The following is a 19,378-nucleotide window of genomic DNA, read 5'->3' on the forward strand; positions in this document are numbered from 1 at the left end:
TGAGATTGTCTTGACAAGGACCACACCCCTAAATGCATTGAAGCAACTGCCATGTGATTGGTCGATTAGATAATTGCATTAATGAGAAATTGAACAGGTGTTCCTAATAATCCTTTAGGTGAATGTGTGTGTGTGTATGTGTATATATATATATATATATATATATATATATATATATATATATATATATATATATATATATATATATATATATATATATATATATATATATATACACACACACACACACACACACAGTGGTGTGAAAAACTATTTGCCCCCTTCCTGATTTCTTATTCTTTTGCATGTTTGTCACACAAAATGTTTCTGATCATCAAACACATTTAACCATTAGTCAAATATAACACAAGTAAACACAAAATGCAGTTTTTAAATGATGGTTTTTATTATTTAGGGAGAAAAAAATCCAAACCTACATGGCCCTGTGTGAAAAGTAATTGCCCCTGAACCTAATAACTGGTTGGGCCACCCTTAGCAGCAATAACTGCAATCAAGCGTTTGATAACTTGCAATGAGTCTTTTACAGCTCTGGAGGAATTTTGGCCCACTCATCTTTGCAGAATTGTTGTAATTCAGCTTTATTTGAGGGATTTCTAGCATGAACCACCTTTTTAAGGTCATGCCATAGCATCTCAATTGGATTCAGGTCAGGACTTTGACTAGGCCACTCCAAAGTCTTCATTTTGTTTTTCTTCAGCCATTCAGAGGTGGATTTGCTGGTGTGTTTTGCGTCATTGTCCTGTTGCAGCACCCAAGATCGCTTCAGCTCGAGTAGACGAACAGATGGCCGGACATTCTCCTTCAGGATTTTTGGTAGACAGTAGAATTCATGGTTCTATCTATCACAGCAAGTCTTCCAGGTCCTGAAGCAGCAAAACAACCCCAGACCATCACACTACCACCACCATATTTTACTGTTGGTATGATGTTCTTTTCTGAAATGCTGTGTTCCTTTTACGCCAGATGTAACGGGACATTTGCCTTCAAAAAAGTTCAACTTTTGTCTCATCAGTCCACAAGGTATTTTCCCAAAAGTCTTTGCAATCATTGAGATGTTTCTTAGCAAAATTGAGACGAGCCCTAATGTTCTTTTTGCTTAACAGTGGTTTGCGTCTTGGAAATCTGCCATGCAGGCCGTTTTTGCCCAGTCTCTTTCTTATGGTGGAGTCGTGAACACTGACCTTAATTGAGGCAAGTGAGGCCTGCAGTTCTTTAGACGCTGTCCTGGGGTCTTTGTGACCCTCGGATGAGTCGCCTCTCGCTCTTGGGGTAATTTTGGTCGGCCGGCCACTCCTGGGAAGGTTCACCACTGTTCCATGTTTTTGCCATTTGTGGATAATGGCTCTCACTGTGGTTCGCTGGAGTCCCAAAGCTTTAGAAATGGCTTTATAACCTTTACCAGACTGATAGATCTCAATTACTTCTGTTCTCATTTGTTCCTGAATTTCTTTGGATCTTGGCATGATGTCTAGCTTTTGAGGTGCTTTTGGTCTACTTCTCTGTGTCAGGCAGCTCTCCTATTTAAGTGATTTCTTGATTTAAACAGATGTGGCAGTAATCAGGCCTGGGGGTGGCTACGGAAATTGAACTCAGGTGTGATACACCACAGTTAGGTTATTTTTTAACAAGGGGGCAATTACTTTTTCACACAGGGCCATGTAGGTTTGGAATTTTTTCTCCCTAAATAATAAAAACCATCATTTAAAAACTGCATTTTGTGTTTACTTGAGTTATATTTGACTAATGGTTAAATGTGTTTGATGATCAGAAACATTGTGTGACAAACATGCAAAAGAATAAGAAATCAGGAAGGGGGCAAAGAGTTTTTCACACCACTGTAGGCTGGTGACACACTACATGAATTCTAACTGGATTCCACAATAAAGTTAACAACTTCAGTTGCAGAATCACATAGTCTCGAAGATGTCAGATAACATGACTAGAAGGTAACTTTTTAGAAAAGGCTCATATTTCTAAAGTATTTCAAGCATGCTGCATTCTGACACTCAATGTGTTGCCTGATAGTTCCAGTGTCTGTGCACATGCTTTCCAAGTATGGCAAATTCAGCCATAATGCCTTTGTTTTCCCTTTTTTATCATTCTGTCTTGATAGGACAAACAAGTTTCTCTTCTGTTTGTATAGTCTAAAATTCCAAATTTCCTCCCTTTCTTGTGGCTGCTAATCCAGGGGGCGTGTGTTGTGTGAGGCAATGTGCAATCAACGCATACTCCTAACCTCGGGTGAGCATTCACTGGTTGTCAACTCTTGCATAAAACATCACTATGAGTTAAGAGAAAAATCAAACTCATTTGATCTTTTCTCAGCGAGTCGCAGACAGGATTGACTGAACTGCTGAGAAGGTCGCACAACATAAGAAGTGGCCACTGAAGAGTGCCAGTACTACCTGACTCAATACGATGATGTTGAAAAGTAATCACTGGAAAAGCTGTGTAGTTTGACAGATGTTTATATATTCTATATGATTTGCAACATTGCTGTAACTAACCACTCAGGCCACAAGATTTCACTTCATCCCATTTTAGCGTACACACACATAGCCATCTTCCTTGTCACTATCCCATAAAAGTATTTTTTGTGGAATGCCTTGGAGCCTGTTGAACCATAATTATTTTTAATCACAGCCACCAAATGCCCTTACTCAGTCAAAGTACACATTGTTCTTTAGAACATTAGAACAATCTACTGTAGATGAAAACAGGCCATTCAGCACAACAAATCTTGCCAGCCCTATCCACTTAATTCTTCCAAAATTACATCATTAAGTCGAGTTTTGAAAGTCCCTAAAGTCCTTTTGCTTTCCACACTACTCGGCGACTTATTCCATGTGTCTATTGTTCTCTGTGTGAAGAAAACGTCCTGTTTGTACAAAAGGTTTCCAACTTTGGCCCCTTCTTGATGAACTGATTTTAAAAAAACAGTCACGATCCACTGTATTAATTCCCTTCATAATTTTGAAAACTTCAATCATGTCACCACAGCCTTCTTTTGCTTAAAATGAAAAGTCATAGCTCTTTTAATCTTTAATCATAATTATTCCCCTGTAGCCCCAGAAATAACCTAGTTGTTCTTTTCTGTTTTTTTCCCCCCTCAGATGCTATACTCATACTGTTGCCTGAAAACTAAAACCGCATACTATATTCCAGGTCAGGTCTAACCAGTGCATTATGAAGTTTGAACATAACATCTGTGGACTTGTACTTTACATATTGTGCTATATAGTCTAATATTCTATTAGCACAATGACTCCTGTACAATGTCTGGCAATTGATAATACGGAGTCTTTTACGACTCCAAAATCCTACTCATTGAGAGTATTTTCAATTTTCAGACTTCATATTGTGTATACAAACCTAAAATTTGCACTTACAACGTGTAATACGTCACATTTACATTCTTGCATTAGTATCCCTAAGAACTTATTTCTACACTTCTGTACAATTACTTGCATTAAGTTTTAACTGATATTTAGTGCCTTTAAAATGGTTTTGCACTTTTTTAGGAAAAAATGTTTGTTATTCTAATACTGGCTTTGTCTACGTTTTGAAGCAGTCTTTTCTTTTTCTCTACGATACAGTGTAATTATTCTCTAACATTAAGCTAACATATACTATGAACTAATTTTACACATATATAAAGTCCAGGAAAACACTGAATTTGTGAGGTAAACTACTGTATACAGTTTCTAACTAGCAAATTTCAACTGATTTTTTCCAGTAACCTATATATTACAATTGGTGCTCATGTTAAAATACTGTATAAGACTATACTCTGTCTGAAGATGCACTGATAAAATATAAGAAAGGCAATGTTACCACCATCTTTTAAGGTGGTGACTTATGAAATTGTAGAATTTACAGAGTTAATCAGCTTATATTATACTTTTTTTAAGGAATTTCTTAAATTGACAGAGGAGTGAATTGAAAACAAAGAAAACTACAATGTATACATCAGCAAAAAAAAAGTCACTAGAAAAATGTAGTTAGGCTTAAAAAAATATAAAGAATATTTAAGTAAAAAAACAAATATAAAATAGCAGAATATATGAATCAGCAGATGAAAATTTTCTTACAATGAAAAATTTAAGAATAATATACCTTTTCAGCAGTAGCTGGTGTTGATTTAGAGGAAAATCCCAACCGCTCCTTTACAGAAGGTTTTCCTGGGTTCTGAAGATTGAAATAAATGAGTTGTTAATATGTAAAATCACTCCTTTGCCAACTGTTATACAGGTAGACTGCTTTATACTCTATTAATACTGCAAAATTCTGGGCTTTAAATAGTAACCATTAAGACTAGCCTAAGGCTGTACAATTTTTTTTTAATTCCCTTCCTTTACATTAAAAGGAGTTCAAAAGTATTATGATACAGGATAGAAATAGCACAAATTATAGCATCATGTTAAGAAAAGTGCAAACATTACCATAGTGAACAAAAAAGACTAAATTGAGTTTAAAAATGTTTCAGTAAACAAGGACCCCAGACTAAAGCAGAAAACTGGATAAAAGTATGTCAAATAGATTAACCAAATAAATACATACATTTTGCAAATTAGAATCAATGGTATCAGTTATACAGGAAGTGTTACTCTCAATGAAAATGCTAAATGTACACTTGCAGTTTAAAGTAAGATACAGTAGCATGCAAATATTTGGGCAACCTTGCTTAAAATGTCTGTTACTGTGAATAACCAAGTGAGCAGAAGATTAATCACCAAAAAGCATAAAATGACACATTTTCCAGCATTTTATGAAAGATTAGTCTATTATTTTTGATTTGTACAATTGTAAAGTGAAAAAAGGAAAGCAGCACCATTTAAAAGTTTTGGCACGCTAAGATATGCAAAGTCTCTGATAACGTTTCCAAAGGTCTCAGACCTTAATTAGCTCATTAGGGCTATTGCTTTTCACAGTCATTGTTAGGAAACCCCACATGATGCAAACTGTAAAACTGTATAAATTCCTTGACTCCTTAAACATTATCCCAACAATCAGCAGCCATGGCTTCTCTGCCCAGCACTCTGAAAAATAAAGTAATTAATGATTGCAAAATATGGGAGGTATTTTCTGTATAAAAGGAAATGAAAAATTATGAAATGAAAATGCAATCTCTTGCAATTTTATTTTCAAAGTACAGTAATCCCTCCTCTATCGTGGGGGTTGCGTTCCAGACCCCCCCCCCGCGATAGGTGAAAATTAGAGATGTACAATCTGATGTTACAAAGATGGACAGAATAAGAAATGAGATAATCAGGAGCACAAGAAAAGGAGAGATAAGAGAGTAGAGGATTGAGGTTGAAGTTGAATTAACATGTAATGAGGACAGACAATGAATATACAGTAATCCCTCCTCAATCGCGGGGGTTGCGTTCCAGACCACCCCGCGATAGGTGAAAATCCGTGAAGTAGAAACCATATGTTTGTATGGTTATTTTTATATATTTTAAGCCCTTATAAACTCTCCCACACTGTTTATAAATATTCCCCGCAGAGTTATACAGCATAATCCCTTTGTATTCTCTTAGATATTAGGTAAGATTCATTGAAATTATGTATATAAACACACTGTTTATATACAGTAAAACCTAAATATTATTTTAAAGATATTGAGCGTCTCCGATATCACATATGTTACAGCCATAACGATAGACATGCCACCAGCAATAAATACGTACAATGCAACAAAAATAGTATACAGTAAATGTGTGTGTACAGTGACACTAAACGTACGTACATGTACTAAATACTGTAAGTAGAAAATTAATTATGGTTACTCACCAACACTTGTCCGATAACAATGAGTTTAATTTTACTGCACAACAAAGGAGAGCGTTACAGCTCTTCCAAAGGAGCCACTTCAGGCGATTGTGAAGCACTGCCGTTGTTCTTCTGGCAGTCTTCAATCCAAATCCCTAAAGCAGATTCCATCCAAACTACTGCCTTATTACATCCACTTACAACTCGTTTTGCACCCTGGTTAAAAGGACACTGCGGCCATAGATCTTATATTCCTTTCCTACTTTTTAAATAAAAGAATCGTAGCCTTCAACAAATCCAAAACGCTTTACCTTTTCGGCAATCGTTAACATCTTCCGCTTTGCTTGGACACGGCCCCTGAAGCAGTAGCAGATCATTTTGGAGCCATAATGAAGGGCTTGACTATGCACAAAGATAAACACAAAAGAGCACAACTCTACACAGCGAAACATGTTGATGCTGAATGAGCGAGACGAGACTTCCTGGTTAACACTGCATTCAGCAGGCAGGAACTTAACTGCGTGCTCTGATTGGTTAGCTTCTCAGTCATCTGCCAATGGCGTCCCTTGTATGAAATCAACTGGGCAAACCAACTGAGGAAGCATGTACAGGAAGTAAAAAAGACACATTGTCCACAGAACCCGCGAAGCAGCGAAAAATTCGCGTTATATATTTAGTTATACTTTCATATAAAATCCGCGATAGAGTGAAGCCGCGAAAGTCAAAGCGCGATATAGCGAGGGATTACTGTATGCACGCAAGAATACTGCAAAAAGTAGAATTAATATGAAAAACCACCATTTGTTATTTCATTTTCAGCCTAAACCGCAATGAAGCTGGAAAAATGAAAAGTAAAATGCAAATAAGCACTGGCGCCACCTGCTGCTCATTGAATTTTCATTTTCCACTTTGCATTTTCATTTTCAAGTTCTCAACAAACAGTGTGAGTTAATATGTGGGGATGAGACTTCAACCTGTGACAAAATGATTTTTGTAAGGTACCCGCAGCTTCTAATTAGATGGAAAGTGGGGTGCAAGAAAGGCCAAAGAGAGAGTTAATGAAGTTGGCAGACTGTGAGGATGAAAATGTTATATTACTTAGATGAGAAGAGCAGAGATGTTTTTAACACTTCTATGGTAATGTTCAACCGAGGCCGACCTGGTGCTGTGTGGGTTGCCATGTCCACTGATGCTTTACTCAGGCAATGTACAACCTCACATAAATTCCGCCATCCAACATCACTTACCTCCGTTTTGGTGATCTAAATCACTTTGCATCTAATTAATATAAAAATTTCACCCTCACAATTTGCCACCTTCATTAACTCTCTCGCTGTTTCTTAAATACCACTTTCCATCTTATCAGAAGCTGTTGGTACCTTCCAAAAATGATTGTCACATATTGAAATCTTATCTCAGCCCACTGACCCTTGGTTTTTGCATGTTGAGAAATTTAAAATGTAAATGCAAAGTGAAAAATGAAAATTTAATGAGAAGCAGGGTGCGCCAGTGCTTGTTTGCGTCTTTCATTTTCACTTGTAGCTTCATTGCGGATCAGGCTGAAAATTAAATAACAAATGGGGTTATTTCAATGTAAATTTAATTTCTGCAGCATTCTTGCACATAGACTTTGAAATTGAAATTGCAAATGGGATTATTTCATTTTAATTGAACATTCTGCCGCATCCTTGCAAGTAAATTTTGAAAATGAAATTGCAAACGTGGCATTTCATTTTATTTTATTTATTTATTAATTTATTTGAATTAATTTTATTACAATCCATACAAAACAATCAAGTTTTTACAAAAAGAAGAATTGAGTTAAGAACAGATCAATCCCCACCCTTGAGAGAGAGAGCAAGCCAAACGGCGTAAAATTTAAGGCTTGTAAACATACCTAAATTAATAAATTCTCTGTGCTTTATAAACTTATTTTAAAATATTACTGATTAGATCCTGCCATGTTTTGAAAAAGTCTGTACGGATCCTCTAACTGAGTATTTGATTTTTTCCAATTTCAAATGATATAACACATCGGTTTCCCACTGACTTAAAAGAGGAGAGTTTGGGTTCTTCCAGTTTATCAGAATAAGGCTGCGTGCCAACAGTGTAGTGAATGCAATCACAATTTGCTTGTCCTTCTCCACTTTAAGCCCCTCTGGAAGAACCCCAAACACAGCTGTTAATGGGTTAGGAGGGATTGTGAGTCCAAGGCTGTCTGAAAGGTAATTAAAAATTTTTGTCCAGAATAATGTTAATTTGGTGCAGGCCCAGAACATGTGACCCAGTGAGGCTGGGACTTGGCTGCAACGTTCGCAGGTTGGATCATGCCCTGGAAACATTTTGGAGAGTTTTGATCGAGACAGATGTGCTCGATATATAATTTTGAGTTGTATAATTGTATGCTTTGCGCATATGGAGCTCGAGTGAATTCTCTGCATTGCTACTTTCCACTCCTTTTCTGATATATTAATTGAGAGATCTTTTTCCCAGTGTCCTCTTGGATCTTTGAAAGGAAGGGATTGTAAAATGATTTTATATATTGTAGAGATGGAGTCTAATTCCTTGAGATTGAGCAATATTTTTTCCAGCATTGATGAGGGTGCAAGATGAGGAAAATCTGGAAGGTTCTGTTTAACAAAGTTCCTGATTTGAAGATAGTGAAAGAAATGTGTAGCTGGAATGTTAAATTTGGAACGTAATTGTTCATAGGATGCAAAGACGACGTCTATATAAAGATCTCTAAGCAAGTTAATTCCAATTATTTTCCAAATATTAAAAACTGCATATGTTTGTGAAGGTTAAAAGAGGTGGTTCTCTTGCAGGGGTGCCACACATAGAAGCTTCTCTGTCTTAAAATGCTTTCTACATTGGTTTCAGATTTTAAGTGAGTGGAGCACAATTGGGTTATTAGTGTATTGCCGATAACGTGTGTTTATTGGAGCGCAGAGCAAGGAATACAAAGAAGTACTGCAGGATTTTACTTCTATTGCGGTCCAAGCCTGTGTATGTTCTTCTATTTGTGTCCAGGTTCTTATCGCCTGTATATTTGCCGCCCAGTAATAAAACTGGAAGTTAGGTAGAGCCATGCCGGCTTCTTCCTTTTGTCTTTACAGGGTCGCTCTTTTGATGCGTGGATGTTTTGAATTCCAAATAAATTAGGTTATTGTTGAATCTAATTGCTTAAAGAATGATTTATTAATGTATATTGGGATGTTTTGAAATAAAAAAAGGAGCTTAGGAAGAATATTCGTCTTAACAGTGTTAATTCTTCCAGCTAGAGTGAGATGAAGAGTTGACCATCTATGCAAGTCTTTTTTTTTGTTTAATTTTTTCCATGCAGATGGCGAAATTTTGTTGATAAAGAGCTTTATGTTTAAAGCTTGTGATGTTTACCCCTAGGTATTTAAACAGTTCTGCAATGATAAAAGGTTGGGTGTCTAATCTAATATTATATGCTTGAGAATTCACTGGAAAGAGTACACTTTTATTCAGATTAATTCTGAGACCAGAGATCTTTTGAAATTCTGTGAGTGCTGCTAAGACTGCAGGCACAGAATTTTCTGGGTCCGACATATACAGTACCATATCATCAGATTTTCTCTTCCAGTCCTGATTGATACTGATCAGTATTTTGACAATGTATTGCCAGTGGTTCAATGGCAATCGCAAACAGCAGTGGTGACAAGGGGCATCCTTGACTAGTGCCACGTTCTAGTTTAAAGTAGTCTGAGCAAATGTTATTGATGCAAACTGAAGCTTCTGGGTTATCCATCCATCCATTTACTAACCAGCTGAATCCGAATACAGGGTCACGGGGGTCTGCTGGAGCCAATCCCAGCCAACACAGGGCACAAGGCAGGAACCAATCCTGGGCAGGGTGCCAACCCACCGCAGGACACACACAAACACACCCACACATCAGGCACACACTAGGGCCAATTTAGAATCGCCAATCCACTTAACCTGCATGTCTTTGGATTGCGGGAGGAAACTGGAGCGCCTGGAGGAAACCCACGCAGACACGGGGAGAACATGCAAACTCTACGCAGGGAAGACCCGGGAAGCGAACCCGGGTCTCCTAACTGCGAGGCAGCAGCGCTACCACTGCGCCACCGTGCCGCCCCAGCTTCTGGGTTAGTATACAGTAATTTAATCCATGCACAAATCTAAGCGCCAAACCCAAACTTCTCCAATGTAGTAAAAAGGTATTTCCATTCAATCATGTCGAATGCTTTTTCTGCATCCAATGATAATAATATTTCTGGGGTGTTTGATTTAGTTGGTGAGTATATTACATTAAACAGGCGTCAAAGATTTGAAGATAAGTGTCGGCCCCTAATAAATCCAGTTTGGTCTTGTGATATTACCGAGGGAGCACTTTCTCCATCCTTCTGGCTATGATTTTAGAGAGTATTTTAACGTTATTCAGAAGTGAAATTGGTCTGTATGATGCACATTGTAATAAGTCCTTATTTTGTTTTGGAAAGACAGTGATTAGTGCTTGGCGAAAGGTTTGTGGAAGAGATTGGTTATCTCTGGCTTCTGTAAATGTTGCTAATAGGAGGGGAGCTAGCTGAGCGGAGAATTTCTTGTAAAACTCTGCAGGGTAGCCGTCAGGGCCTGCTGCTTTTCCACCTTGGAGTGACTTTATAGCATCTAGTAATTCTGATAATGCCAGAGGTTTATCAAGTTCCTCCACACTAAAAGCGTCTATTTGTGGTATCTGTAATGTATCCAGAAATGCATTAGATTGTATATTGTCTTCTTTAAACTCAGTAGTATATAGGGATTTATAGTAGTCTCTGAAAGTGTGCATTATATTTTTGTGTTCGATGATTTTATCTCCGTTCGTGTTAGTGATTACCGAGATTGCGCTGTGCACTTCTTGCTTGTGAATTTGTTGAGCTAAAAGCTTATTAGCTTTCTCTCCATGTTCATAGTAATGATGTCTGGATTTGTAAATTAGTTGTTCAGTTTCTTTAGTTGTCAAGAGGTTTAATTCTGAATGTAGAGCCTGCCTCCTCCTATGTAGAGTCTCGCTTGGTAGTCTGGCATGTTCTTCATCTATTTTAGTAATTTCGCTTTTTATCTCTGCTACTTTCTTGCTTCGGATTTATTTCTGTGGTAAAGATATGAGATAATCTGTCCTCTTAAGAAGGCCTTAAGAGTTTCCCAGAGTATTCCTGCAGAGATCTCGGGGATGTATTTGTCTCTAGAAAGAATTTGATTTGTTTGGATATAAATTCAGTACAATTCTCGTCAGCTAATAGAAGCGGTTGAGGCCATCTGGGGTGAGTGTATGGGGCTTAGTAATTTCAGCTCCAAGATCATAGGTGCATGGTCGAAATAACAATAGCATCGTATTTACAAGATTTAATCTTAGGCAAGAAGTTATTATCTATAAAGAAGTAATCAATCCTTGAGTAGCAATGATGTACTGGTGAGTAGAAAGAATATGTTCTTGAATTTGGGTTTAAAAACCTCCAGGGATCTGATAAGTTGTGATCAGTTATAAACTTTGTAATTATCTTTGCGTGTTAGTTGCGTTCCCCTGTGGAGGAAGTCTATCTAAAAGTGGATTTAAACACAATTAAAGCCCCCAGCCATTATAACTTTATGAGTGTTCAGATTGGGAATGGATGCAAATAAATTTTGTATAAATTCCTTATCATCAACATTAGGTGCATAAACATTTATCAAAATCATTTTACAGTTAGATAAGTCTCCCATGACCATTACATATCTCCCTTCAGGATCCAATACTACATCTGATGCTACAAATGGTACTGTTCTATGTATGAGAATTCCCACCCTCTAGTTTTCTTTGTAAAACTAGAATGGAACATTTGGCCAGTCCAGTCTTTTTGCAGCCGGAACTGATCCTTGCTTAGTAAGTGGGTTTCCTGTAAAAATACTATTTTAGCATTTAGACCTGTTAGGTGAGAAAGTACTTTCTTTCTCTTTAATTCGTGATTCGGGCCTTTAACATTCCAGCTTACGAGGTTAACTGTCCCATCATGGAGACACTGATTCTGAGTTTTTGATGTCATTTTATAGTCTTAACTGGAAGTGAGATAGTTTAGGTCTTAATTTCCTATTTCCCCAAGAGTTGTTGCCATGCAGCTTATTATTACGTTGATAGTTATAATTATAAAGATTGAGATGATAGATTAGGTATAGATCAAGCCTGCTCTCTTTCTCTTCCCCCCTTAACCCCCACCCTCCCTTTTTGCCTCCCCAAGTGAGGCTAAAACCCACTTCACGCAGTCCCAGTCCTCTGACATACCCAGAGACAGAGCACGTCCAAAGCACAACAAGCCCCCATTCAGTGGCGCTTTAGGGTTAAAAGATAGAGATATCTGTTACCAATATAGTCTTTAAAAGAGAAAAAAAAGAAAAAAAAAAAGAATTTTGCACTTAAAATATATATATAGTCTTCAGCAATTTTAGTGCATTAAGATGATACACCCAGATAATAAACCCAGGTGATGGTGTTAAAGATGTGTCCAAAATAAGCATAACAAGTCTTAATGCAGTAATAGCAATAACAGTAAACCAAGGGTATGATATTGAACAGTCTCATTTAGGGTACACATGAAATAATTAGAAAAGAAAAGAGAAAAAAAAAAAAAAAAAAGAGGAAAAAGTAAGCACAATAAAACATAAACAGATAGCGCCCTAGTAATACTAAGTAATAATAAGAATATATGAGAATATATGCTGATAAAAACCCGTATTTTAAAACAATAGATCAGACAGTAGATTATTAATCCTAGCTTTATCATTTACCGCCATGACTCACTATTATGTATCAGAATAGTCCCGGGATCAGCTTTCTTAATTCATTTTCTGCTTCTTCCTTGCTAGCAAGACATAGAAATGACCTGCCATTCCACTTTCAGTTTTGCCGGATACAGGAGGCTGTATTTGACACTGGCTTGCCGTAGCCGCTGTTTAATATTATAGAAGGCTGCGCGTTTAATAGCTGTTGCTGGAGAGAAGTCAGGGAAGATACGAATGTGGTTATTTTCATATATAATATCTTCCTTGTTTCTGAGGAGTGCCATCACCTCTAGCTTAAATGATAATCGTTCAAAACGAACTATAAAAGATCTTGGTCGGGGTCTGACGGTGTTTGATCCGTGCGCGGTAAGCCGCTGCTATCTCAGATTCTGCTTTAAAGTCGCCCCGATTATTTTAGAAAAAAGTTCAGCTGCGAATTTCACAGGGTTTGAACTTTCTCGATTCTCCGGCAGACCTTCAATTCTGACATTATACCTTCTACTCCCATCTTCTAAAGCAGCCAGTCTGTCTCCAAGTTTTTCTCCGAGTTTTTTGCATTCGGAACTGACATTTACTGCTCTTTCCTCGGCACTGGCAGCTAAATGTTCGGCCATTTCAATCCGATTCGTGAATGTCTCCTTAAGATGCTCCAATTGATCAGCAAGCGTGCTCAGTTTAACCGAGTTTTCCTGAATGCGCTCTTCAATTTTACCCAGCACCTGTCGAAGTTCAAGTTGCACCTCTTGACGCAGCCTTTCATTTGCCTGTTGGATTTCCCGTTGGAATTCCTGTCGCAGCCATTCATTGGCCTGTTTCATCTCCTGTTTCAATTCCTGTTTCAGTCTCTCAAGTGCCTTTGCCGTTGCTTTCTCATTAGCCTTCTCGCTTTTCTTTATATCTTGCGTGAGCTCAGCGAGCAACACCTTCAGTTCAGATAGTTCAATTGTGCCTTCTTGTACCGTAGATGAAGCAGCAGACTTTGCTGAAGCCGGTGTCCCCGCTGCTCCAGGCTCGCGTAATTGCGTAATTGAAGCCGCGAACTTCCCGGCCCTTTCCAGTTTCAGGTAATCTTCTCCAATCGGCGAGCTATCCACATCTGCACTCACGATCGCACCTTCGCTCCCCTTTTCGCTCTCAGCCGGCGATGTAGCGGACCGTGGTCCCGAGGAGTCTGTGCTTTCGCCCATCTGATCCAGGTCTGTCTCCTATAGGCCGTATTTTGAACTGGGGCTTGCTGATCGCAGCTTGGATGTAGCTTTAGTTTTCGATTCTTTCGAACGCCCCTTCTTGTTGGCCATGTTTATATGTGCTTACATATACTGTAGCAGTCCCTCTCGGGTTGAATAAATACAGGATATCTCAGAATAATAAGCAAATAATATGAAAAATAGCACCACTGCTAGCGGAGCTCCACTTCAGACGTCCATCTCTCGCATCGGACGAGACCAAATCCCATTTCATTTTAATTCAAATATTTGTAGCATTCGTGCATACTGACTTTGAAAAGAAAAATGGAAATTATGTTATTTCATTTAAATGTTTGCAGCATTTTTGCAGGCGGACTTTGAAAATGAAATTGCAAAAGAGAGGTTGCACTTTCATTTTGTAATTTTAATTTTCATTTCCTTTTTTGCAGAAAAAAATACACAAAGCAGAAGGCGACATGATGATAAAGTGTTTTCAGGTATCTGTTTCCTCAGTTCGGAATGTTATTAAGAAATGGCAGTTAACAGGAATTGTGGAGGTCAAGTTGAGGTCTGAAGACCAGGAAAACTTTTGGAAACAACTGCTCATTGGATTGCTGGAAAGGCAAATAAATCCTCCATATGACTGAAAAAGACCTTCAGGAAGATTTAACAGACTCTGGAGTGGTGGTGCACTGTTCCACTATGCAGTGATATCTGAACAAATATAGCCTTTATGGTAGAGTCAGCAGAAGAAAACCTTTCCTGTGTCCTAGCCACAAAATCCAGCTCCTGAATCTGCAATGATCATCTGAACATACCTGATGAATTTTGGAAAAAATTCCTGTGGACTGATGAAGTGAAAATAGAAACTTTTTGGCCACAATGTGCAAAGGTATGTTTGGAAAAAAAAAGGGTGCCATATTCAAAGAAAAGAACACCTCTACAACTATTAAGCATGGAGGGAGGGGATAAATCATGTTCTGGGCTTGTGTTGCAGTCATTGGCACTGGGAACATGTCATTGGTAAAGGGAAGAATGGATTCAAATAAATACTTGCAAATTCAGAAAGCAAACATCACCATTTGTAAAATAGTTGGTTAAAAAGAAGATGGATCCTAAGACAAGATAATGATCCTAAAAATCTACAACGGAATACCTCAAGAGGTGAAAATCTGTATATAGATCGCAAAAGAGCAGTGCATGCAAGACAGGCCAAGAGTCTTGCAGAACTAGAAGCCTTTTACAATGAGGAAATGGGCAAAAATACTCCAAATAAGAATTGAAAGACTCTTAGCTGCCTAGAAAAAGCGTTTACAAGCTGAGATACTTGCCAAAAGGGGTGTTACTAAGTACTGACCATGTTGGGTAAATAAACTTTCGCTTCTGGCCCTTTTAATTTTTTTTGGTATTTGTACATGTTAACGATGGAAATATAAATGTAATCTTGTTTATAATATTAAAGAAATGTGTCATCTTTAACTTTATGCCCTTTGGTAATCAGCTGACCTCATCTTCTGCTCACTTTACTAGTCACATCAACAAACATTTCAAGCAAGGGTGAACAAAATTTTGCGTGCCACTTTACAGTGATGTGAAAATTTTAAGTACATAACTTTTGACTTTTTCAACATATTTGAACATGCAAACATTACATTTTTGTGCAAATAGTGCCTACAGATAAAGGCAATATACCTGAACAATTGACACGGACATATTGACATGGTGTATTCATTCACATAATCTGCTTTAACAAAAATGCACATTTGTCATGAGAAAAAAATATATCCCTACATTCATCATCACTTTAAATTAATAAAATATGAATTAGGTTTTCCAGATAAAGTGCCAATTATTAGAACCTCTTTAGGGAGGGTGCAGGTGTAATCTGTCTTACTTAAACCACAGATACCAAAGGACTGGTGTTCTTTTTACTCTAGATGTATGTAGTGTCATTATGTCAAGATCAAAAGGCCCTTTCAAGACACTCAGAAAGTTGTGGATGTATTCAAGTCTGGTAAGTGACTTAAAAAAATAATCATGAAATTATTTGAAATCAATCATCCACAAGTCGCGGAAATTTCAAAAGACTGTCCATGACTGACTGGCCAAATAAATTCAGTCCAAGAGCTAACTGTTTGATAGTGAATGAAGTCTTCACAAACCCCAAAATTGAATTGTGGGATCTGCAAGCAACTTGCAAAAATTTATATCAAATTGCATGTCACTGAATTCAGAAAGAGTTTGCATAAATGTAACTTGCATGAGAGGTGTGTTAAGAAATACAGATGAATCAAGGAATGAGTTTTGAATCCTACGGAAATGTTGTAGGACTATTTGAAACCGAGGGAACATGCAAGAAAACCAACAAACATCTCGCAACTGAAAGAATTTCGCATGGAATAGTATCTTTATTTGTAGACACCATTTGCATGAAGATCTACTGTTTGCCTGTTCAAATACTTTGGAAAAAATCAACATTTACCAGGGTATGTACTTACTTTTTCGCATGACTGTCAACTTATGTAAAGAAACATCACAGCCTTTAAACAATAAGTCAAAATATAAAAGATCAACCAGAAAACCCAAAATGTAAACACTATTTACAAATTCTTGTTTGAGAATGCACTATATTCTGTCACATCTTTTCTTAAATGCCAAAACTGGAAAATTGAATGCAAACAATCTCAACAATGAGGCGGTAATAGAGATCACCACAATTTAATAAAATACAAATAAGCTAATTTAACTCAAAGCAGCCAAATTTCGAATAGAAATATTATGAGTAAGTAAAAGTAATTTAAGCATTTTTCCTACAATTTCCATTAGTTGTCACTGGATGCATCTACTAAACCAGCATACTACAGCATATCTAAAACACCACTTGCAAAAACATTCTTCATTACAATAAAGATGAGAGAAAAAGTTTTAATTACTGTGAAACAGTTGTGTTACAATTAATATAAAGAAAATCCAGATGTATCTAACATAGAGGAAAAATTTGACTTTGAAAAATATATATGCATTGTTTGTTATTAACTAATAAGTTTTCATTTTAAAATGGCATTTTTAAACAAAAATCTTTGTTCATACTAGCATTTCCACATTGTTTGCAAAAATATCTCTGATCTCACTAACCAAGACCAAAAATGCATGTAACATGTTCACCTACATTGGACATGTGCGTATCAGCTGACAAATTCTTAAATGGATGGTAATGCCAGTGGCCACAGGATTTACCGCAATCTGAAAACTGTAGCGATCGGCACATTATTTGCCTTTCACATATGTATGCAGCATTCAAACTGTACGAAATGGAATTCACTAGAATGAATTTTCCCAAGATAATTTATTTTTTAGTAAATATAACTGGCAGGGAGGATTACCATCTTGAATCATGAAGGATATATAAACTTATTTTTGTATATATAAGCTGGTTAAGATTATTCACATCAGACAGTCAAACTTTCTTCATTTAACATGCAGATGTTTCAATTTGTGATACTACTACATAGTTCTATATGATGCATCCCTATCTGAGAGCACAAAATGTATTACAGGTATTAGATTTTAGTATATCTGTCTGTGAATTAAAGAATGAAGCATCCAAAATGGAAGACAGCAAAATCAGGTTGTATCAGAGATAGAAGTAACAAAAGTCCTGGATATGAACGAGGTTGGAGGACCTGGGTTAAAAGCAGTGTTGGGATAACAGACAAGACCTGAGTTAGTGTGGGTCTGCTCCAGGGATCTTCTTTAATGTCATACCTCTTTGATCTGGTTATGGATGTGTGATTCTTTGAATAAAAGATCAATCACTCTGGTGCATGACTGTTGATGATTATGTTGTGGAATGGAAAAGGGATTTGGAATATAAGAGGACTGAATGTAAATAGGAACATGACAAAATCTTTCAGGTTTAATTATGATCATGATTTGGAAGTTAGATTGCAGGAAGACCTATTGAAAAGAGTGGATAAGTTTAAATGCCTAGAATCAGTGGTAACCCAAGAGAGAGAACTGGATGCAGAGTGTAGTGTGGATGGAAGAACTGGAAGAGGGTATCAGGAGTATTAGGTGATTAAAGAATTGAGGTGAAGGTTAAAAGTAAGATTTTTAGGATAGCAGTAAGACCAGCAATGAGGTATGGATCTGAGGCATAGGCAGTAAAGGGAGCACAGTCGAAGCTGTTGGATGTGGCAGAAATCAGAATATTGAGATGTACAATCTTATGTTACAAAGAAGGAAAGAATAAGAAATGAGATAATCAGGAGCACAAGAAAAGGAGAGATAAGAGAGTAGAGGAAATGAGGTTGAAGTTGAATTAACATGTAATGAGGACAGACAATGAATATACAGTAATCCCTCCTCGATCGCGGGGGTTGCGTTCCAGACCCCCCTGCAATAGGTGGAAATCCGCGAAGTAGAAACCATATGTTTGTATGTTTTTTTTTATATATTTTAAGCCCTTATAAACTCTCCCACACTGTTTATAAATATTCCCCGCAGAGTTATACAGCATAATCCCTTTGTACTGTATTCTCTTAGATATTATGTAAGATTCATTGAAATTATGTATATAATATAATATATAGATGAATATCTCTCACGACCCTGACATTTCTTTATTCTTCTAGTTTCTAGCATTCACCATGTATATTCCATTAAAGAAAAACTACTGTCACATGCTTCATTCTGGGACAATGTGCTATCTATAGACCAGGTGGAGTTGCTAAATCTCCATCTCCCATTTATACATTTGCTCCTCTCTAATAATCTTCCAATGCAAACAGTATACATGTAGAGTATACTGCCCCCAAGCAGCTTCTATTCCTCAAAACTGGCACTGGGCAAGAATCAACTGACTAGGTTAAGTGATCACTCATACAAGCCCTTTCAGAAATCATTATTTTCTTTCACTAATATTCATGAGACAAATATTCTTGAAAAGAAAGAAAAATATTTATTCTTTTTCATTATATGACCATTGCTATTTATCTGTGTATGACTCTGCTGCAATTAAGATGATAATCTTCTTCCTGGGTTCCAATATGGTATTTAATTTCTGTTAAGAACATTGAATGTAAAATAAAGTTAAATGACCCCAAATGTAGTACTTTATATTTCGGTGAATGTTACATAATAACCCACACATCATACAGCTACAGGTGAGTAAAGGAACATATATGCAAGTACATAATTTGAAATCAATGCAACTGATGTAAACCAAAACATGTATAACTTACATAAACATGTATTATGTTTTGGGATTATCATGGTAATCAATCAAGAGTTTTGTCTTTACTTATGTAAAAAAGAGTCAAAAAGGGAGTGCATGCCATATTTACTGACTGGTAGCCATAAATGCCAAAACAGCATACAAGGTGTTAAATGCAATACAGTACATACAACAGAAACTCAAATAAGTAGAAAATATATGTTTTTTGCAATCATTTTTGTTTTATGTAATTTATCTGACCCTTTAAGACACACCTGTTCACAAAATTATTTAATTTTGGGGGAAAAAAACCTGTTTTCATATTATAAGAGGTTTTCAACTATATAAACTTTATGGTGCTGATCTTAAATCTTAAAAGGTCTTTAAAAACATT

At 36.9% G+C, this 19,378-nt stretch overlaps 1 protein-coding gene across 1 annotated transcript in view; it reads right to left on the reverse strand.

Moving 5' to 3' along the window:
* rbm26 (RNA binding motif protein 26) overlaps positions 1 to 19,378 on the reverse strand; it is a 166,717-nt gene that overhangs the window by 44,359 nt on the left and 102,980 nt on the right. The window contains exon 14 of the mRNA XM_039745376.1: positions 4,138 to 4,209. Within this exon, the coding sequence (XP_039601310.1) occupies positions 4,138 to 4,209 (72 nt within the window). The remainder of the gene's footprint in view (positions 1 to 4,137; positions 4,210 to 19,378) is intronic.

Source organism: Polypterus senegalus, chromosome 2 (genome assembly GCF_016835505.1).
Source record: "Polypterus senegalus isolate Bchr_013 chromosome 2, ASM1683550v1, whole genome shotgun sequence".
Taxonomy (NCBI): Eukaryota; Metazoa; Chordata; class Cladistia; order Polypteriformes; family Polypteridae; genus Polypterus; species Polypterus senegalus.